General features: G+C 47.1%; 1 protein-coding gene and 1 long non-coding RNA gene across 3 annotated transcripts in view; both read right to left on the minus strand.

Moving 5' to 3' along the window:
• Nucleotides 1–412: 412 nt before the first annotated feature.
• Nucleotides 413–2,616, minus strand: LOC143000953 (uncharacterized). Its single transcript, XR_012963675.1, has 3 exons — nucleotides 2,366–2,616; nucleotides 2,055–2,253; nucleotides 413–690 (listed from the first exon to the last, which is right to left on the minus strand). It is a non-coding gene; the product is annotated as an uncharacterized LOC143000953 (long non-coding RNA).
• Nucleotides 2,617–3,413: 797 nt separating this feature from the next.
• Nucleotides 3,414–22,864, minus strand: part of rftn1b (raftlin, lipid raft linker 1b) — a 79,401-nt gene continuing 59,950 nt past the window's right edge. For both annotated transcript variants that reach the window (XM_076150320.1, XM_076150319.1), the window contains exons 7-10: nucleotides 21,342–21,460; nucleotides 12,987–13,090; nucleotides 8,666–8,741; nucleotides 3,414–7,557 (exon numbers count right to left, since the gene is read on the minus strand). In XM_076150320.1, coding sequence (XP_076006435.1) covers nucleotides 6,970–7,557; nucleotides 8,666–8,741; nucleotides 12,987–13,090; nucleotides 21,342–21,460 — 887 coding nt within the window. In that variant the 3' untranslated portion in view covers nucleotides 3,414–6,969. The remainder of the gene's footprint in view (nucleotides 7,558–8,665; nucleotides 8,742–12,986; nucleotides 13,091–21,341; nucleotides 21,461–22,864) is intronic.

The raw sequence follows: 22,864 nt of genomic DNA on the forward strand, positions 1-22,864 counted from the left end.
GTGTGCTGCGCTTAATCAAAGTGGACCTGTGGGGCGAGGCGTCACTGTCCGAGAGGAAGAGGCTGCTTAGTTTAGCTTATCGGCCCGTTTAAAGTTAAATAAGCCAAATCCAAAGAACAAAGCAGATGTTTTTGTATGGGATCAAAGAGAGTGAAGTCTAAATCTGACTGCAGCTCGTCGCCTCACGAGGAAACAAATGGACCCTAATGAGAACAACGCACAGGAACACTTGAAACCATAACTTGGCCAAAATAATTAAAATGTCAAATGCTATGGTGCAGTGGTTCTCAAACTGAGGCACGTGTACCATCAATGGTACGAGTGATATCTGTGGACGTTCCTGAAGAGAGTTAAAGCAGAAACCAAAGTCTAAGGACATTTTGTTATTTCTCTTTGACTTGGTAGCTTCTTGGTGTGTGTGTGTGTGTGTGTGTGTGTGTGTGTGTGTGTGTGTGTGTGTGTGTGTGAGAGAGAGGGCCTCTTCTTCCTCTATGAATCTGTCTTGTGTGTGTTCCTGACAGTGATCAGCAGGGGAACGTCACCGGGACCAGACCAGCCTGAGCAGCCCGACTCCCAACGCTGTGAATCAAACACGTGAAATAAAGTTCTCTGGCTTGTGACGCCGCCGTCTCGCACTGTGATTTATTTCCCCGAAACCTCAAGGTCTCTCAGCGTAGTTTCAGCTCCCGTCTGAAGGAAAAAAGCAATAAATACTGGGATCAGAGTTTCCAACATTTGTAATAAAGTAGCAGATATTTGTGGGAAAGCAGCTCAAGGAGCAATCGTCACCATGTCACCTTCATCTGCAACAACAAAGAGATAATGGAGAGCCACTTCACATCAAGAACTCGTCTGAGGAGCCACTTTTTTTAAGATCATCTCACTGCTCCTCTTCATCGCTCCTCTTCATCCCTCCTCAGCACCGTCTAATGCGCCAATGTCTAACGAACCAATAAGCTGGCAGCCAAATCATAATGAAGGTGATGCCGCTGACACAGGCTTTCCCTCCCTGCTGGAGCTCGGCTAATTAAAGAAATGACGAGAGGAGGTATTAATTAATTTACAGTTGAGGCCTGACGAAGGTTGATAAGGCGCCGACTGACGCACACAGAGGTAATTGTGTTAATTAATCGGAGAATAGTTAATCCGCTAAGACATATTATATGTGTGAGGGACTGTGAGATGTTATCAAACCACCAAATGGAGGTTTGAAGAGGAAGTTGCAGGCCTAGGCAGAGTGTTTCCCCTCACAGCTGCACGGTGCCGTTCTGTTACACAGCAATACACTTGACTTGACCTTGCGTCAGAGTAAAACGTATAGGAGGTAAACTGCTGCATTGCAAGTGTGCAGAACAATGCAGAACACACACTTCGCCCCCTAACAGGAACAATAGAGCCACGGCTGCAGGGTTTTGAAGTGAGTGAGTCCCACTGGTGTGTAACGTTTAACATGCAGCCATGTCCAGCCACTAGATGGCAGTGCTGCGTCGACTTTACATCCCGCCCACACACACATCATCAAATGTGACAAAGCCAATTTAAACATCACAGGATGTTTTTTTATATGAGCACAATAAATTCAAAAAGCTGTAACAGCTGCGCTAGCTGCTCTAATCCAGCTCCTTGCCAGGTGTGACACACACACACACACACACACTCACACACACTCACACACAGCACATAATCCTGGTAGCTGTGTTAAATTATGAAATGAAATCTGTAGAAAGCTCCTCCCACTCTTGTCTTCTAAAATGATTCAATTTTATTTATTCTCCTCCAAAAGAATTAATCCAATCAGGCACCAGATTGCACCTGATTGTTGATTTGACATTATGACTTTAATTAGGTCGTATTCCTCCTGCTAAGGTATTCAGTCTGTATGTAATGAATATTTATTTCTAATCCAAATCCACAACATGAAACGATGTCATTAAACGAGTCGGCGGATTAAAGCAGGAAGAGCCCAAAATGAGGCTTGATCCTGGAGGATGCTTTGAGTCTTGGTCATGTCATGTGACACATTATTAAGGCTCTCAAGCTTGTAAACAACAAACCGTGCAATTTCCTGTGTACAGGCGTGTCGCAGGTCTCAAGATGTTCACGAGATCCTTCTGGTCTCAAGCTGCTTTGAACCGACCGGTGTGTGTGAAGTTAGAGGCTGCAGACGGATGAGGCCGAGGCCGGACAGAGCTCCAGACTCAGAACCTCGTATGTCTGCTGCGTCCCTCTTTCATCCATTCCTCCATAACACAACTTTTCACCAAATGACAGAATAAGGGATATTTTTGCAGGGAACATTTCTGACTAGCAAACGAAAATCCATTATTAAAAAACGTGCTGTTCTCAGCAGGTCCTGAGCCGTTACCTGTATCATTACTTATGGCTCCTGCAGGGGAAACCTCAGAATGGAACCTGGGGGACGCATCGCCCCGGGTCACAAGTTTAATATCCAAACGGTGGGCAGAGTGTGGATTTGTGTCCAGCTTAGCGGCTCCCCAGCGGCCCCTGCGCTCATTCAGCAGCCATTAACGCCTCCTGTAGTGCCCTGAATGGATCTGGTGTTTGTGGTTGCGGTTGAAGGCAAAGACCTCCCCTTAATGACCTTTGGCTCCTCTGAGACTCTGGCTCATAAGTTATAGATTTGCAGCAGCTGTGTTGACTCAACTGTAAATATAGTTCCTTTCATAAACTGCGTCAGGTTATTTATCCCGAGCCTTTATGTGACGTATCGAAGCGTGAGGGACGTTTTTTTTGGGGGCTGAATGGTTTTGTTTTGATGCGGCGATGTAATGAATAGTGTTGTTTTAGATGGAGAGATGCAAAAGGCTATAAAGCTGATCTACTCTAAGGTTTCCGTGGCAATGGCGGTAATAACCAGACGGAGCTGTCAGAGTTGGAAGGTTCTCTTCTCTTCCAGGTAATTGTGCTTTGGGTCAATACATCATCTGTCTCTGCTGCTTTTTTCTCCAGAATTTCTCGTATTTTTTTCTTTTTACTGCGTTCAATGGAGTGAGATTTTCATTAGGTCTTTCAATTATTTCCTTTATTTCTCCAAGGGCAGCATGAATCATTCTCATAAAGAGCCGGATCAAAGCGTCTGAGGGAGCGGCCTTCCAGAGCGGCAGAGTATTGAGGCCATTCAGGCGGCTACAGCTAGCAGGGCCACAGGAGACAAGCTAGCACAAGCGTAGCCTCGAAACAAACCGTGAAGAACATCGATCAGATAATAATCATTGTTTCTCGTGATCTCATTGCGTTGTTGCTTATGAATGGAACACTTTTCCGTCTCAATAACGACCTCACATCTGCTTTAATGAGTCGATGCTAAAGCTCAAGCTGAAATCCTCCAACAAGCTTTGCTCTTGAAGCGCTGCGTTCCCTTGTGACAGAAAGAAGCGAGAACACGTGTACACATTAAATATAAATCATTTTATAATATACAAATTGTACAGATGTCATGAACAACAGGGATGTGGACATACAGAGGACAGCAAAGAGAAAGAATCGCTTGTTTTTTTTCCTCCTCCTCCTCTGATAGCAAACATTGCTACGCGAGAGACGACAGCACGCCACCAAAGCTACTCAATACCCAACGTGACGGCCCCACGCGGCGCGGAAAACAAACCCAACAGCAGAGACGAACCCCAAGAACACGTGAAACGGGGGCTGCGAGCCGACGGGACCGAACAGGAAGTGACTGCATCCTGTCGTCCCACGTTCCGTCATTTCTACTCCGTCCGTTTCGCGTCATAGCAACACAGGAAATGAACCGTTACATTACGTCTTTGTGTTTTTTTTCTTTTTTTAACAGCATTACTGAGAACGATTTCACCGGCACCACCGGCGAAACTTGTGATCCTATGAGACAGAACCTGTTTATCACCTTTATAACAGAAAAGAGTACAATCGTTAGTCGCCTTGTTGACTGATGAGGTGTCACATCCTGCCTGCTTCTTCCTCTCCCTCCATCCGCCTTCACTCCAGGACATACACATAAAAAATATCACAATTACCCAGAGTCCCCCTGGAGTGTGCTTGAGGTCAGAGGTCGCGCTGCACTCCACTCTTAGTACGAAGCCCCCTGAAGGTCACGACCCCTGGTGGGGCAGACGGATGCGTGGCCCTGTTGGAACGTTGTGCCAAGGTGACATGACACCAGGTGTTACTGTTGTCATGGTGCTAACTGATCTTCCGCCCCCCCCTGCGGCTAACGCTCGTTTTCCACAGGAAGCTAGAGGCGGAACACACACGTCACACACTCAAAACAACAAGAGTGACGGAAAGAAATTCATAAAGAAACGGTGAAACATTTCTCCAGAAATGAGGGGAAAATTAGGCAATCAATTCAGTCTGACATCATAAATCGACTCTGATCCAGTGAGGTCGTTTCTCAGTTTCATCCTGGTGACAGAAGCATGAAGGTGACGGTTTGTCTCTGTGGCTCGCTCGCAGCCGACGCCACCAGGCTGCGTGACGTCTGAGTCCAATACACAAAGTGCTGATTAAAGCTCAAACAGCCCCAAGATACAAAGCAGCAGAGGAAAATGGAATTAAACAAAAAAAGGAAAAATACCACAGAATATTTATTCACGATGTGCCGTCAAATCTTCATTCGACATCAGAGTGGTTATGGGTCTCGCTCGCTCGCACGCAGACGCTCCTCTGCGCCGCCTGGTCCGGTCCAGACCTGACGGGTTTCTGCGGCGTAAGCAGAGGAGGCGGGAGTCCAGGGAGCAGATGGAGGTGGCGGCCCCCTCGGGAGGTAGCTTGAAGCTCGACGCGTCGGTCAGAAACACATTTGAGCGAGATTTAGCATCACAGCAGAGGCAACACGAAGCCAACACAAAGAAAAACCAAGAAGTAGAAGAAGAAGAAGAACAGTTTGTCTTTGAGAGCCCAACCAGCACAATAAAACCAAAAACATCTTCAACGTAAATCCAAAACAAATCACCTTCATACAGACAAACACTTCAAATCTAAGTTTTTTTCCTTCTGACGTCACTTTCCTGCTGGACTATAAACAAACATGGAACACACACACACCACCACGTTTCTATAGCAGACTGAGGGCCGAGTACAGGAGAGTAATAAGGCTAAACTGCTCACAGCTTCATATTCTACTCTACACAAAGACACTTTACACTCAAACAGCCTCTGTGTGTGTGTGTGTGTGTGTGTGTGTGTGTGGCGGTGGTTGAATCCCCAGATGCAGAGCACTTATCCCACATGATCAATCACACCGGCCTGTAATTGAAGAGCAGACGGGAGATATCCAGCATGTGAAGGTGTCATTTATCCTCACAAAATTAAAGATCCAAATGAAGAGGAATGACTGTGGTTGTGTTGTGAGTGTGGTGCTGCGGCCTGATTAGCCTCATGATGGACGTTTGGCCGCAGACGCAGAAAAGTAAATTCTTCCACGGTGCGAAAATCAATACGACATGGCCGGCCGACGTGAAGGTTGTTTGCTCGACACGCTGAGGTGTTTGGCTGTCAATACCCCCCCCACAGATAAGTGACCCCCCCATTATAAATGCATGATTCCTGACAGATTCCCCACTGACAAAACCCATTAGTGAGCTAATGAGAGCTCTATGGACAGACAGAGCCTCCACCCTCCCTCCTGCTCTTACATGCAAAGCAACACGACGGCATGAAACAGCACATTCTGTCTCTTTGTTATTGTCGTAAATGAAGCCTGTGGAGAGGCACTAGGTGCTTAGAGGAGGAGGGAGAGGAGGAGGAGGAGGAGAGGAAGAGGACACATCTCCACAGGGAGACGTGGGACGCATACGACGGCCCTCCATCTGTGATCAGACCATCCTATGTGCTCTTCAATCTGTGTCTCTCCCTCCCTCTCTCTCTCCCTCTCCCCTCTGTGTGTGTGTGTGTGTGTGTGTGGCAGTAAATAAGGAGGCTGCGTGCTGAACAGGTAGCTTAACCTCGTTCCCACAGACTTTCAGGTGCTTTTGTTTGTGACTGCTGACTGGAAATTTAATTAAAATGCAACTTTGTGCAGAAATCAACACAGAGTCCCAGCGTGTAAACTCTGAGGGGAAACTAGACGTGTCTAAATCTGGGCTCTGCCCTCAGGCGCCGCACATTCAGCTGGATTTCACATCCTTATCTGCCGCTGCGTGTGTGTGTGTATGGAACATTCTGTATGCGCGGCGAGTGATTAGCGGCTCTCTCTCTCTCTGGAGCACGTGACGGCTCGGAGCTCAGCGTAAACAATTATCTCTTCGCCTTGACTTTGGATTGCCTGTCGCAACGAACGCCTTTGCCTTCACCTCTGCTGCAGTTTCCCCTCAGACCCTTCTGTACATCACAGAGGGACTGAACCATGCGTCCTGTCCTCACACACACCTGATCAAGACAGCAGTGTCTCGTGTCTTTGCCAGTGTCCCCGTTCTGGATCACGCAGACTGGAGCTAGCTGCGAGCTACTCCACCGCCAGGCAGGAAGTGGCTGTTTTGCTTTGATTCTTCGTGCTCTTCTTCAAGGAACTAGAAGCTTTCTCGCCTGTTTTTAATTCCTTAAACGTGATTACTGCTTTTCCTCCAGGTTGTGTAATTCACTCTAATTAGACACGATGCAAAGCTCGGAGTAACATTGGACCAGGAGCCAGGCAGAGATCTGGATCTGATCAGGGCCTCAGTCTCCCTCCATCCACCAACCTCTGCCTCCTCCCACACGGCTCGTTACTCCAGTGACTCCGAGTCACATCTAGTCCTGCATCGGCATCTCCTGTTTGGAAATGGATACATTCAGTGTGTGTGTGTGTGTGTGTGGTGCCTGCGTCGTGTCCCGTAGCTACACTGTGGCAGTGTTTAGGTGGAGAGAAAGGTCAGAGAGTGAAGGGGGGGAGGGGGGGGGAGTAACGTCTGTGTTCAGGGTGGGATGAGTCTGTAATGATGGGGATTAGAGAGGGAGGGGGGGTGGGGGGGGACTGTGACTTCCTGTGTGGCTCTACTCCTGCGTCTCTTCAAGGCTTCGGTTGGCCGCTGTGACCACGATCTCCTTGGTAACGATCTCCGTGCCTGCTGGCTCGTCAGTCTCCGGTTTGGTCGCCCTCTCTCCTCCCAGCTCCTCTCTCTCTTCGTCCGTCTCAAAGCCGTTCTCCAGCACCTTCGCCCCATCCTCCTCCTCCTCCTCTTTGGTCTTGCTCTCCGCTTCGACGGTCACCACCGTCTTCATGGCGTCTGGCTCCCCTCGGTTCTCCACAGCCTCCCCGCTCTCCTTCGCCCCTGCCGCTCCTTCATCTCTTGCCTCGGCATCCTCCTTGTCAACGGTCTCTATGCCGACTTCAATCCCTCCATCAATCTTCCGATCTTCCTGGTTCTTTTCCTCCCCGTCCTTCGTCGTCTCTCCTTCTCCTGCCGCCCCTGCCTCCGTTGCTTCCCGCCTCTCTGCCGCCCTCTCTTCCTCTTTCCCACCTTTGTCTCTCTCATCCAGGATCTTCGGATCCTCGCCGTCTTTCTTCTTCTTCTTCTTGCTCTTCGCCGCGTCTTTGATGCAGTTCTTGTTGGACTTGCTTCGTGGTTTGAAGATCAATTTCTGAAAGATTGAAAGTTAGCGTTAGCTTGCTGCTGTTTGACTGTGACTCAATCTGCTGCAGGCACATTAGGGCTGAACGCAGAGTTAATTAAGAACAAATCACAACGGACCTAATATTGCACTTAGTTAACAAGCTGATTTAAATGAGTCTGGGCGAGGCGGAGGGGGGGCGTGGGACCTTCTTAAGGGGAGTTATTGATGGCCTCCAAGCCGGGACTACGACCAGACTGACACAGATTTTACATAATAAATCCTCCATTACCTGAGCAGCTGCTGCAGGTTCATGCACACTGAGCAGCGACACAGAGAGACACATTTACACAAACATTACGCAATCATGCAACAAAATTACTAAAAATCACAGATAGAGCTAACATTTTCTTTTTTAAATCATTGTTTTTGAAGAGTATTGTTTAAAACGATACTACACTCTTTTCCCTTATTTGTTGATCCGTTCGCAAGCTTCAACTGTTTTTCGAGCCTGAAGACATTTTAGGAATTTCAGGGAACGTTTACCCACAAACAACACATGTGATTAAATGGGTAACACAATAATAATAAAAGTATTTAGGTCTTCTTCTCGATGGTAATCGATACCAAATGTGTTGTGATTGAGCGTGGCAGCAGACAAACAGCAGACACAGAGCCACATGTTGGAGCTCACATTCCCTGTTTGGCTTTGAGGCTTTTGGTTCTGTTGCATCGGTTGAAATTCAGGTCACAGAAAATATCAACACGCATTCTTTCCACTGTGGACAAAGGTCAGATTGAAAGGTTATCGCCACTGTTTGGGGGTCGCCAAGAAACCATTCCGACCTCTGTGCTCTTTCCCGAGTAACACATTTGTCCGACACTGAAGAACTCCTAAAGGGTTCGTTCACATTTGTCTACTGTTGATCTACACCAAACAAAAACAGAAGGGGCAAAGGGCGACGAAGGGGAGGGAGAGTCCACATTAGAGACTGAGAGTCCACATTAGAGACAGAGAGTCCACATTAGAGACAGAGAGTCCACATTAGAGACAGAGTCCACATTAGAGACAGAGTCCACATTAGAGACAGAGAGCACATTAGAGACAGAGAGCTCATTAGAGACAGAGAGCACGTACCTTTGACTCTCTCTTCTTCCGGCCCAAGACAGGTCTCTGCAGGAAGACGATCTGCTTGGTGGACAGACTTCCGTCGCTTAGGACACAGACGAGACACAATCACACAATTAGGCTTTGCACTGAGATGATTTGAGTTCTTTAATAAAATCATTTTATTCCAGCTGCTGCTTCTCAATAATGGACACAAAGTCCAAGCTTCTGTTGTTTAAAAGCTTCTCTATATATTTCCAACTTTCATCTCAACTCCTACTTTTAAATATTCAAACATTTACATTCTCATTAATTTATCGAACGACTTTCTTCATCTGTCTTTTCGTGCCAGAAAAGTTTCCGTGGAACTCCAAGATAAACATTTACATCCCAGTCCAGATGATTCAGCGTCTCTTTGTGCTCCATCATGAACCCACATTTTTCATGCTACAGTCCATAAAACATCCATCTGTACAGGAACAAACACTGACTAGGACTTGTTGGAGCGATGAGGGTCTGGGTCAGGGATCTGATCCATTGTCCTGTATGTTTACGACACTGCAGGTTATTTGTCCAAACCTAAAATCAATTCCAAACGTGTACCTGCTTGAGTAATTTGAGATAAAATTGCGTAATGTTGGTCTTATTTGCACTCAACATACTCTGAGTTGTGAAGATAAGGATTGCTTCATGGTGTGTAAGTCGTTTATGTGCTTAATCTCAGTATAAATGAAGTTTGAATGTGCTGGTTGTGTCACATGAGGGTCAGGGAGAGACGAAGTCATAAAGAACCTCAGTGGCTTCAACCCTAAAGTGCAAGTGCAGACATTTATCATCTGAACGGTGAACTGAGCTTCAGAAGCATTTACATGTCCGTGTGTGTGTGTGAGATTTCAACATTCTGGGCCTAATGTGAAAGTTCTCGCTGTGTCGAAGGAGAAGAAACATCTTGTTCTCGTTCAATTGTACAAAATTCAGTGGCATGCAGCGTTTAACGAGACGTGCGGTTCAGAATTTGATCAGCCGGTGTCGTTTCTACCTTCAATCGCAGACAAAAGAGACAAAGAGCTTCAAACAAACGGGCCAGACGGAGTCCAGAGTCTCTTTATTGGGCTGCACTTGTGACTCATATCCTCCACTTTGCATGTCTCCTCCGAGCACAAATTTTCTTCCCTTCTCTCCTCAAGTTCCCCCCGACTTAATCCCCCTCCGCATGCACACATCACACATCACACTCCCTGTTCTGAGACGCACAATCCCCCACAAGCACTCGAGATGTGACAGAATAATCGGGGCAGGAAATGCAGACTCATTTTTGTGTGGGCTTCCTGTCTCTCTCTCTCTCTCTCTCTCTCTCTCTCTCTCTCTCTCTCTCTCTCTCCTCCACATCTTTGTCATGCTAAATCCGTCCAGCGTTTTACCTTTCAGCTTTTATCTCCCGTCCCTGGCTGATTTGTGGCAGTTTTAGTGCTTATTTCCCCCTTTTATTGCTTTCCTTTCTTTCTCTACATTATCATTCATGTCTTAAAAAAAAAAAGAAATGTGTTGTCCTTTGCCACCGCCTGACACTTTTAATAACACACACCCACACACACACGTACATACACACACAAGCGCGAACGCCGTCTCAACGTTAAGACGAGGAAAGATGGCAAGTTTATGATTGTTGCAGACTCTTAAAAGCCGGCGACAAATCTTCCCTTTCCCGACATCAAATGGACTGCGGAGGGCTTTGCTATCTAAACCACCCAAAGCCCGCCACAACTTTGTTTTTCCATTACCTCCTTCCTTCCACCGTTTATCCATAAGCTATTTTCTAGGCTGTCAAGAATGCTGGACGGCTTCCTGGCTGAATCAACGCTGAAAAGTACCCAGAGTTCTCAGCGAAAAGCCGCAGCCCATTAAGCTTGAAAGGAGTGGATGGCTTAGAAAATTACAGGCCTTTACTGAGCCTGCTCTTGCCTGTCATTGTCAGCTTCACTATTATAACTTAAAGCCATATAAGAGCAGAAAGGGCCCGTGTCTATTTCTGGATGAATGTACCTGTTGGCGGCTGGAACACTCCGCCGGTTCACATGTCGGATATCTTTCTTATAAAATAACACTGTGGCCTCGTATAGGAAAGATTTAGACGGTAAATTCAGACATATAGGCTGACATAAACATGTTATGAAAGTAAAGAGCCAATCAGAATGAAGGACGACTGACTAATGTGCAGAACGGCAAAGACAAATATTTTTGTCGTAATTCTCCTTTAATAACCAAATCTGAGGCCTTGATGTGTGTTTGTGTGTTTCATGCTTTAATATAAACAAACTATCATCTAATATAAGCCGTATATAAACATCTCTATACTCTATATCACATCTTTATTTTATTTTCCTTCCTGTCGCTCTCATGAACTCCTGAGTGAAAGTGGAGAGGTGAAGCCGTGAGACGTGACTGAGATGGCTGACAGTCCTCCGACCCCTCACACACTCCTCTCACACACCCCTCACACCACAACAAAGGCTGCATATGCAGAACCAAGGAGGCAACAACACAAAAACAAGAAACAAGCCTAATGAGTATTTGCTAATCTGAAGTAGATCATCAACCATTATTTGAGCGTGCAAACTGTTTGGGAGGCGGCGGCGGCGGCGGCGGGGGGACGAGCGCCGTCTTGTACTGTATCTAGGCCGACTGTGATTAATTAGCCATGTTGTGCTGTTGTGTTGTGGCATTTTGAAAGAGAAGAGAGAGAGAGAGAGAGAGAGAGAGAGGGATAGAGAAACAGAAGGGATGGAAATAGAGAGGTAATTAATCAGCCCTGCTGCTGCGAACATGACCGGGCCCCTCAGACGATGCACTGATGGAGACGACGCACGCACACGCGCACGCACTCTTCATCAGGGTGATACAACATCACAACATATAGTTAACTGATGCAGGAAAGTTAATTAGCAATTTCAGAAACACAACTCACTCCTTGGTGTTTGTTGTGTCGTCTCTTGTTTGCAGCTTGTATTGATGTGCTGCAGTTTGTGTGCAAACAAAGGCCCACGGTCGTCTTGAACGCTTCATTCTGATTGGTCCACTGCAACGAGTTCATTACCAAAGTGTCTATTATCTTTATCCTGACACCTGCAGAGTGTGAGGCTCTCTGAGGAGCACCGCCACGAACATGGAGGATGTTCTTCTTTGTTGGTTTGTAGGAACTAACTAAGTAACAATAAACCTAACTAGGCCTTCTGGATTGGCTCTTCTATCTTCTTCCTTATTGGCTACAGACTAAAATGACATCGTGAGCTAAAATGATATCTAAATTGGCCTGTTTTCACTCAGTGTGCACAGCAATGGAGTGTAGATGTCCCAAGAGTTTGAACAAAGTAACATGGGATTGATTTTGTACTTATTTTTGGTATAATGGTAAAGTAGTAAAAAAGTACTAACAGGTCCTGCACCCGGAATTCCACTTTAGTTAAAATAAACAAATACAAACAGTGTTAAGTACTGATGGAGAAGATTGTGTTTGATTTGTTTACAGTGTGAAGGGTTTGATTGATGTGCATCTTAACGGCGTAGCTCCTTTCACATTGGTTTAGTGTTTTTATTTTATTAAACACAACGTTTTAAACCCCTCATAAAAGTCCAAAGTAATGCTGCTTTCAAGTTCACCCCCGTATTATCGGCGTCGTGAAACAGAGCTTGTGGTTTAGCGTGAAGCCGTTCAATCAGACTGAGAGACGTTCGGAGGCCTTTGACCATAAGCGGATGTACAGTCATTCAGCAGCCACGGCGATGAGTCAGCACAGGCTTAGCCGAGGGGAGCGTTACGTTTCTGTGAAGAGATTTTCCACCGACGCGCCGCTTTTAAACTGCCGTGCTGCCGCTCGGCTTAACGCTCAGCCAAAACCGGAAGGAATGTAGGTCAGATTCTCAAACCTGTCATGTTTCTCTAAAACTGTAACCTCAGCAGAAAAGGAAGATTCCCAAAAAGCTGGGTAACGTCTGAACACCTTAGACGTGTGTGTGTGTGTGTGTAATGAGCCACTATGAGTCCGTTAGTTTTATTGTCGGAACATACACACGCGCACAGAAATGAGATCAGTGGGTCGGCAAAAGAGGAATGACTCTAATGCAGCAGCAACACACACACACACACACACACACACACACACACACACACACACACACACACACACACACACACACACACACACACACACACACACACACACACACACACACACACACACACACACACACACACACACACTCTTTGACTGTGAGAGGCCCTGATCCTGTTGTTGCAATTCCCCCTGCCTGCCAATAGAGGTCATGAGAGGTCACAGATGAGCCTGGTTGTTACCTGTTGGTCTTGATGACCGGCGTCGGCAGCACACAGGTGAGCCTCCAGCCAAACGTGGCCAGAGACTGGAGCAGAGGAACGTAGTCGGCCTTCACCTGCAGGCCCTGTGGAGACAGGAAGCGCCAGGTTAGAGCGTGCAAGCTAAACAACTCCACACACACACACAAACACACACACACACCCATACAGAGACAACATCGAGTGTGTGCATAGGATTACATTGTTTTCTTTTATTAAATGTTTTTAAAATCAAGTAAAGAAACCTCAAACTGTTAAACCCACATGGAACCGATTACTTAATGGAAACACACACCCACTCGCTCAGACAGACAGACAGACAGAAGTGTGTGTGGTTTGCTTCATATCTCTGCACCTGCTCTTCACTGAAAAACCACCATGCGTGTCTGTCACTTTCCTCTCCACGACAACAACACACACACACACACACACACACACACACACACACGTGGCTGTCACTCACGGCTAAGGTCTCTCTGCTCTAAAGATGCCTAAAGTTGTGGGCTCTGCAGAAAAGCCTTTGAAGAGGCTAAAAACAAACGTCTCAGCAGTCTTTGGGCGGTTTCCTCTTCTGCATTAATTCCAGAGCGAATGAGTCAAGTAGAGAGAAAGAGAGAGAGAGAGAGAGAGAGAGAGAGAGAGAGAGAGAGAGAGAGAGAGAGAGAGAGAGAGAGAGAGAGAGAGAGAGAGAGAAAACTTTGCACACTCTGTACACGCTGCATTACTCAACTGTAAAAGGGCAAAAACCTGAGAACACATCACACCTACACACACACACACACACACAAGCCAAGGTTAGCAGTAACCTGACAGTGAAGTGTGAAAGTGTTCTCTAATTAAAATTCCAGCAGGTTGCTACGTGAACATAAACCTGTGTTATGAACCTGAGCCTCCATCCTGGTGGGAGCCAGGTACACCACGGTTAAACAAAGAACAAAGAACCTGAGCGACACTTTGGTCCATCAGAATCCATCACAATCCTCAAACTGATGTGTTATTGCTCAGAATCAAAGCCATGCTCCTTTCTCCTTATTGAATGGAGGTTCAGGTCCAATGGGCCGAACCTAGAACACGCTGGAGGGATCGTATGAGATCGCCTGGGACTCTGACAACTATTATTTCCATTTTTCTGCAAGCCTTTCTGCTATATATTAATACTTGTTGTGATACAAAACTCTCTTAATACTCCTATCACATCTTCTTCTTGTCCATGTAACTCAATGACCTCATCTAGAAGGTATTGATAGAGGATTAGTGAGACAGTATTTCTGATAAAGAAGCATTGATCACTGTCAGTCACACGTTCCCCCCTGAACGCCTCCTCCTTCTTCTTCTGGTTCTTTTATTGAGCAGCATGTCACAGTGTCTGGTGCAGAGATTCAGCAGGATGTAAGACTCCAAACCTTATTTACACAAGCATTACTTCCTCAGCTCCTCTGAGGGGAGACGCACATCTACATATTTTGGGGGTTTATGTTGGACTCGCTCCCAGAAACCAAACCGTTATTCAAAGTCTGCCCAGGAAGTAAATTCAGCAGTAATGGCTTGCTGTTCTTTTGCAGTAGGTGTGAGTTAATCACGGCCTGACTGATTACGTGCAGCCACCCTGCTGCATCGGCTCCATCGCCAACCGGTCTGACTGAGAAACACAGAAATAACATCAACCACCATTATCTGCCATTTCTATCTGATGGACTCCAGAGACGCAGGATGCTTTAATTTCTTTCAATCACATTACAGTGAGGAGCAGACACTTCACACTGTCACACTCAGCTGGGCACCCCGGCCCACTCCCCTTGCTGAAGGGCACTTCAGCAGTAACCAGCACCCGACTGACAACAAAGGCCAAGTCCACCGTCCGACCTTTAACCTGCTGGTGTCTGGAATCAGTTTGCTTTTAAAGTTGGACAAAGAATGAATCACAATAGATCAAACGTTGGAGAATCAAAGCTCACAGGAAGGAAACTCCATGATGGTCGACACGCTTCTTTGTTGTTTTGACTCATTTTGAGCAATTCTACATTCCTTTTGAATTCTACAGAAAAAAGATGAAAAATCCCCCAAGATCTCGAGGAAGAATTTAAAAAAAATTGAACTTTTTTGGAAAAAAATAATACATTTTGACATTTGTTTATTGAATTCGTTAAATGAATGTTTAAACTTTAATAATAATAACCTTTGTTGGTCTTCTACACTGAAACATGGTTTAATTATCATTTGTCTTATTGTTTGATAGTAAACATCACAAGTTGTTCTTTGTCTTCTGCTCTAGTAGATCGTAGATTTCTACTTTGCAGCAAATGAGAGCAAAATCACCAAAACAGGGTTAAAGACCTGTTTTAGCACTAAACCACCTCAGGGGCTCAAACTGTTCTCGATGATGCGTTCAAACTCGGGCTGCTTCCGGATTTTTTAGACGTCAGCACATTCCTAACACAATCAGGGAGCGAGTGTGTTTCATCTGTGGCTGCTCCACCTGCACGCACAGCGACGCCTTCAGGAGCCGCACACACGCATTATTCACCGCGTGGGAACATAAACGCCGCGCAAAAGTTTGTTTTTACATCTCGTCGCGAGGGGCGCAGCTGCGGGTCAGTGTTGAGTTCAAAGTGCGCTCTGAGAGTCGGTTAAAGGAAAACACGGCTCTATTGTTTTTGCTCCGACCCCTCAGCCACCTCTGGATCGCAGACAAAACAAAAGCTACTTCTGTTTTTCAGCACCTCTCAATGCTGCTGTGTGTGTGTGTGTGTGTGTGTGTGTGTGTGTGTGTGTGTAGACGAGTGGGGTCGACGGGTTTGCAGGGAAAAAACACCCAGTAATGATGAAGCAAACACATTTAAAAGGGCATTCAGATCCCATTTCTGATGCGCTCGCTCAACCTGGCCTGTTGTCACAGCAACAGGATTTTCTGTTTCCCCCCATGCATTAAAAGAGAAACAACCAACTGTTCTGATGTTCTGCCGTGTCACATTAATTTAACATTTAGCATTAAACTCCTCTCATTTTCACTCTGAGGGAAGGGCGATGATGAGGATGATGATGAAGACGATGATGATCAGTATGTGGGGATTCTTTACAAATCGTTATTTTGGTTCTGGACTTGTCGGGTTGAGTCAGACGGGAGAAGAACTTCTAGACTCCCGTGTTGTTTTCTTCATTTCTAACTCAAACTAAAAAAGGCAAAAACAAGCAAATAAACACCAAAACCATCAAATCAACAGAAATGCCTTCAAACCGCAGAGTGTTTGACCCCCTGGACCCTCTCAGGCGTGTCTCCTCAGCCTGGTTGGCACAGATGGATCCATTATCTGCCTCTATGAGACCTTCAGATGGTTGCTATGGCGTTCTGGATGACACTTGATGAAACCCTCCACAGTCCGCACCCCGCCTGTTAATGCTGGATGAGGCTTCCCGATGTCAGCTTACGCTCCGCAAAACAGCGTCAGCCTATCAGCCGCAGCCTCTCCGCGGGAACTCTCCTCCTCTCGCCCAACCGCCGGGCCTCATCGTCACTTTGTGCGACGGTGCGGCCGCTGATCTCTCACTTGCGGGCGACAGTGCAAATTACTCTGCCGCTATCTAGGTCACCTCTTCTCTCACCTCAGTCAGGAGGGAAAGAGATATCATGGCCACGGGATACACTTAACGATCACTGCTCAGGCAACACACACACACCCACACACACACACCTATAGCTTTGTGAAGCGTATATGAGGTTACGGCAGCAGAAGTATTAGAAATGTGCATCTCCTGCTCGTTGAACCGACCGCTGAAGTGATTGTCGTGAACCCAGAGGACGGCGTTCTGCACCGGGTGGCTTTTGTGTGAACCTGATTTCCAGCAGAAGATAAAGAGGAATGACTGACACACACACACACACACTCACACACTCACACACTCACACACTCACACACTCACACACACACACAAACACACACAGGCACACCAACCCCATGGTGTCCTTTCCATGTCTTGAAGCCACTTCTTCAAAGGTTCCTCTCTGAAGCTCCGATGCTGTGATGTGGGGCCTTAATCTGGTTTGATACCTAATTTGCTTCCTGGAGGCTGTGAAGTGCTGCTCTTCAAAGCCCGCTACGCCGCTGAATACCAGGAAGGAGCGTCAACAATGTCACTCCCTCGCTCCTCTCCTTAAGTTGACTTTTCGGGGGGTGTCACTCGGCGGGACGAGACCTTTCCCTCAAACTCCCTCGCAATTTCTGCCTCTTGTCTCCCGAGTTACGAGTTGCCAAGATCTGAGGTGGAGGCGAGTCTGCAGAATAATCAAACGCCGCTGCTTGATGCGGTTGAAGGGGCGTTTTACCAGCTGACACTCAAACCCCCGGACCAACAGAGCGCAGGAGAGAGAAGTTCAGTCAAACAGTCGCACAAATACCACAAAGGATGAAAAATCCATCACAGTTTGAAGTCTGACACTGAGAATTTATTCTATTCTCCTTTGCAATGCACACTGAGTGTAAACAGGGTGATCAACACACACTCCCTGTTATATTACACCATGCAAAGGACTGAAAGTATCACAAAGTGTGTTCATGATGTATGTGGGCGCGTTTCCATCCTATTCCACCACATGCAGCTGACTGGGTCGTGTGTGTGTCGTGTTCTCCCACCTAAACACGCTCTACTTTCCATCTCTGCATCACGTGACGGAAGAATTGCAGCTGGCGAGCTTTAAAAAGCACCAAACGCCCCCTTTTCAAATGTCACCCAATCATTCTAAACATCTCTCACCACCATTTTCCTCTCATTTCCTGTCGTTTTTTTTTTTTTTACAAAAACTAAAAAGCAACAGACAATTTGTAATAATGGCTCCTTTTGTCACATTCAGGTGGGGACGAAATGATTTTAATGGAGCTGAAAAGAGGAAAACAAAGGCGCTAAATGACACGCCATCCATCTTCTAAGACGCCTCAGATTCCTCCCGGCGTTCCGACTGAACCCCTGCGTGAAACACAGAAGCCACAGTGTTTCTGTCACTGCGCCGCCCCGACTCTGTTTCATCTGGATACGCCGGAGCCACAACAACTTCCTGCTAATGTACTTTTCCCCTCTTGATAAATAAATACTCCGGCAGCAGCAGAAGCGACGTCGGCAGGCAAACAAACACATTACGTCCAACAGAAGCTGGGGAGAGAGAGGAGAACATGTTTCTTTGGCTATTGCTCGTAAAACAAAGCTCAGTGGCGCTGCAGAAGGCTTTCAGTACATTAGGTGGGAGGCAGCTCCTGTATTGATTTTCCCGTAGGATGCGGGAGATGAGAACGCCGGCCTAATTGGAGTTTCTTAGCGGAGACGGTGATGAGTTATTCATTTGCAGCACGACGCCACATATGGTTCCTATTTAGGTCATTCTGCTCATTTGCTACAAAAACCAAACGCGACTGCTGCATCCTCACGTGATCTCTGTGTGTGTAAGACGAGACGTGACACTGATACTCCCACCAACTCAACGATGGAGACATTGGCGCCACGAACAGGAGGAGGGGGGCGGAGTTTAAGAGAAGAGCTACTTTGTATTAAATTGTATTACGGCTAAACTGATTACCAGCGAGGTCGTGTAGTTTGCTGTCATGTCAGATGAGTCTGCGAGCAGGAGAGAGACGCTGGAGAGCTGCAGCTGCAGTCATCTACATGCCAAATGCAGCCAAAGCTTTTCATTTACTCCCCCTGCTTATCTTCTTCTGTGTTTCCTTCTTCTCCCTTCAGGCCGCTTCTGCCATCACTTACAGTCTCCTTTCCTTCTACTTAATTTCTTTTGTTTTTGTTTGTTATTTTGTTCATTACGGATGCATTTTCAAACCTTTGCAACAGTTTAATGTGCAACAAACCCCACATTCAGACTGTTTACATAATAAAGCATCAATTATGCTCAGATTAAGACAATAAATTGTGTTTTTTTCCCCCCAACACCACAATTAGCAGCGCACCTACAAAATGAATTTACTCCTGTGTGTGTGTGTGTGTGTGTGTGTGTGTGTGTGTGTGTGTGTGTGTGTGTGTGTGTGTGTAAATGATTAATTGTCGCCTCTAGACTGATGTAGCATCCAGTCACATATTTACCAAACCATGAAACACTATTGATCACATCTACACACAAGCGACCGTCGCCACAACAACAGGAAGTCCATTTATTTTGTCCGTATTGAAAATGAGATGAGGAAGAAGTTTCTGTTCGTTTCTCAGGTGGCAGCCAAACTGTCCTGCCCGACTTCATCTCCCTGTCGCGCCTCCTTCCCCTCCGTCAGGCTCGTCTCATCTATATGCAAACCGTCCTCACACTCGTGCCTTAATGCGCTCCCTCAGCTCGCACAAGTCAGCGAGTCAGCACATGCGGGACGCGACCACAGACTGCTAAAGATCCAGACTCACACGCCTCAGACTAACCCGGTGTGCAGGCGTGTAAATCTGAATGTGTCACATGACATCAGGAAGCTTTCAGAGCAGATGAGAACGTTTGGCGCCGACTCAGCGGACGCAGTTTCTATAGGCGGCGGCTCCCGACTACTCTGAGTCTAGTGAGGATTTGTTTCTCATCGCTGTACCTAATCACTTTGTGTCCTATCTGAAAGTAAACTACTCAACTATGTCCCAATCCTGCACATCACTGTTTCAATCTGCATTACACGCTCCGACGTCTCCTAATCTGATGGTTTCCACGCCGTTTTGAACGTGGATCGTTTCCCCCCCCCCCGAGCGAGATCGCCACCGCCTCCGTCGTCCTCTGAGTCGACGGAATCGTTTTCCGTCTGGAGCGTCGTAAACACGGCCCCTGAGTAGACGCGCTGGCGGGCTGTGTAAGTGATTGCGCGCCCTCAGCTAAACAGCTTGTTTTCCTGTTACGCAAGCTCCATAAATCCCACCTCCTGTCACACTGAATGAAAATCTGAACCACCAGAGAGGGAAAGGGAAGATGACGAACACAATGAAGATGAAGAAGAAGAAGAAGAAGAAGAAGAAGAAGAAGAAGAAGAAGAAGAAGAAGAAGAAGAAGAAGAAGAAGAAGAAGAAGAAGAAGAAGAAGAAGAAGAAGAAGAAGAAGAAGAAGAGGAACCCTCCCTATCAATACTCTGCTTTATTTTTCATTGTAATTATTCTGGCAGTGGAACAATAACGAGCCGGCGGGATACTTTGCATATCAATTTACGGCGTTTATCACGATGAATGTGGATGACGCCGGGGCCTTGATCGTCTTTTGTGAGCGATTGGGATGTCGGCGGAATGTTGGCGCGGCGCGGATCGCTCGGGTGAAACGTTTCTACCCCAGAAGAAGATGTTGATTGGTTCTCCTGGAACGATCTGGCTGTTGGTGTTTGCCGTCGCTCTCTGTTGACATTTCTAAAGGAGCCTCCAAATCCATTAAGCTGAAGCAGTGTTAATGTTCATCTCAGTGGGTGTGGGTGTGTGTGTGTGTGTGTGTGTGTGTGTGTGTGTGTGCAGATCTGAGGCCGGGGGATTGCGAGATTCTATTTTATTGGCACATGTGACCATCAGCGGCGGGCTGGACCATCAGAGAGCCACATTTGGGGGACAAAAGTCTCCTTTCACACTTGGACAGCCCCGGGCCACCCAGTCAGAATTCGATTACCGAGATAGCATCTGCACAAACGCACACACGCACACACACACGGACACACACACACACGGACACAAAGACATGCGCATACGGACACGTCACACACACACACACCATCCACACACATACAGATGAAAGACAATAAAATGGCCGCAAACCCTTTTCCACACCAGACAGAAATCAATTTCCAACTTGGAATTCGTGCTGAGCAGAGACGCTAATCACCCGGCAGATAAGAGCTTGTTTGCCGCCGATAAGACAAGTGACCGTGACACACGTCCTTTAAATTGAGATCTGCCAGATTTGCCTCTAGGCTTCATGGGGGGGGGGGGGGGGAGAAAGGACCCCCACTCCATTTCCTGCCTTCATTTTGGAGCAGCTCATTTGAAATGTGCTAACGTGTAAGGAGTACTTGTCCTTGCTGACATCAAAGTCTCAGACCTGTACGTGAACGGAATCACAGGACGGACACACAGTATAGATAACACACACATAATCCCTTTCATTATAAAAGCATCATCTAGACCTGTTAGTTAGAACGGGTTTACATCAGAAGCCCATTTATTGCCTCAATCACAGCATCATTTCATCATCATTAACTCTTAAAGTGCATGTAAACACACTGCATTCAAATGTGCTTCAACTACACATGAAGCAAACCACACACACACACGTAGGAGCAGAGCGTCATCGTCGACATAGAGGGTAAACCTGCTGAGACTAGAACAGAAAACCTTCACACTCACGTCGATGATGGTCCACTGCTCCACCACGATGGCGTCGTATGTCGGGGCGGTGGCGTTCTGCTCGTTGTCTGTGGCCTCCTGGAAGATGAAGACACTTTCCACCGACTTAGGCAGCAAATCTACAGAGGACAAGATGAAGAAAAAGAAGAAGATATAGTGAAACAGAGGATTTACAGGGTTGGAACACGTCTGTGTTTGCCTGTCTCACTCCTCCGGAAGGCCTGAGGTAATAGAACGACATCACTCAGACAGACAGACAGACAGGTAGCAGGTAGTAGCCCTTCTGAGGAACCGCAGAGGAAGGAGTTCTCTACCGGTTCTAACTCTCGATGTGTAAACACAGAGGGCTAATCACACCTGGAGAGCAAGGTGAACATACAAGGAGCCCAAGATTGAGAACCGCAGCTCTCCACAGATGGACACAGTTCACTGATCACAATACTGTAGCTTCTGATTCTGCTTCAGTGCGTCTGCAGGGGCACGAGAGCATCAATCCGTCTGCTCAGCTCGTATAATTCACCTTTAAAGAGACGTGAATGAACTGAGCCTCATAAAGACGTCGAGGCTTTAGGCCAGCAGTCAGACTGAGACCATATAGATTTTCTAAAGCTTCTCCTGAAATCGGGACGGACAACAGCCCCGGGATTCGCCGCCCCAAGACGGAACGCGGCGCCGACCCTCCTCCCGCTCGACGCCGCTCGTTATTCATTTGATGCACACAAACACAGACTTGCACGCTGACCGTACACACACACACACACACACACACACACCCCGTGGTCCAGCGTTCCCGGCTTGGTCTGAGTGCTTTCTCATTACTCTCACGCCATTTACACACTAATACAGTTTGCCAGGGCCCAGGCACCAATACCAGACACTCCACATTTCATTACCGGGCCCTAATAATGGGAAGGAGGAGGTTTGGAGGGCCAGTGGAGAGAGAGAGCGCAAGAGAGAGAGAGAGAGAGAGAGAGAGAGAGAGAGGTGGGGTGACAGGCTCCTTTATTTCCTCCCTCCCTGGAAAACCCATTTAGGACTCGTACACGCTCAATTGAAGACATCTCCCTGACATCTACAGGCTCCTTCCAATACAGACATTGTCGTAGTTCACCCCATCCCACCCCCCCCCGAGCCCCCCCTCACACGGCCCCCCCACCCCCAATCCCATGCTGCTTCACCTCATTTGTCAGCCATTTTTTTCTTTTTTGGTTAATAATTAGAAAGAAACCCTCCCAGGGCCTCACCGGGCGAATCTGTGCCGGTGCCATAGGGATCACCGAGCTGGGTGAGGGGGGCGGTCTGATTCCTATCCCATCAATGCAGACAGACGCTCGGCAGAAGAAAGGAAGAGAGACGGAAAGAGGAAGCATAAGAACGAGTAGACTGCTGGAGGGGCGGGGGTCCGTCAGGGGAACGCAGGCGAATAAACATTATCTCGCGCCTGTTGACTGAGCGAACCAGCAGGCCGACTGAGAATACGTTGTTTACACTTGCAGGGAGAAAAAAAAACGCTGAAACTGTTT

The sequence above is a fragment of the Genypterus blacodes genome, unplaced genomic scaffold (assembly GCF_046128005.1).
Source record: "Genypterus blacodes isolate CSIRO-AG114 ecotype Tasmania unplaced genomic scaffold, CSIRO-AGI_Gbla_v1 ptg000052l_1, whole genome shotgun sequence".
NCBI lineage: Eukaryota > Metazoa > Chordata > Actinopteri > Ophidiiformes > Ophidiidae > Genypterus > Genypterus blacodes.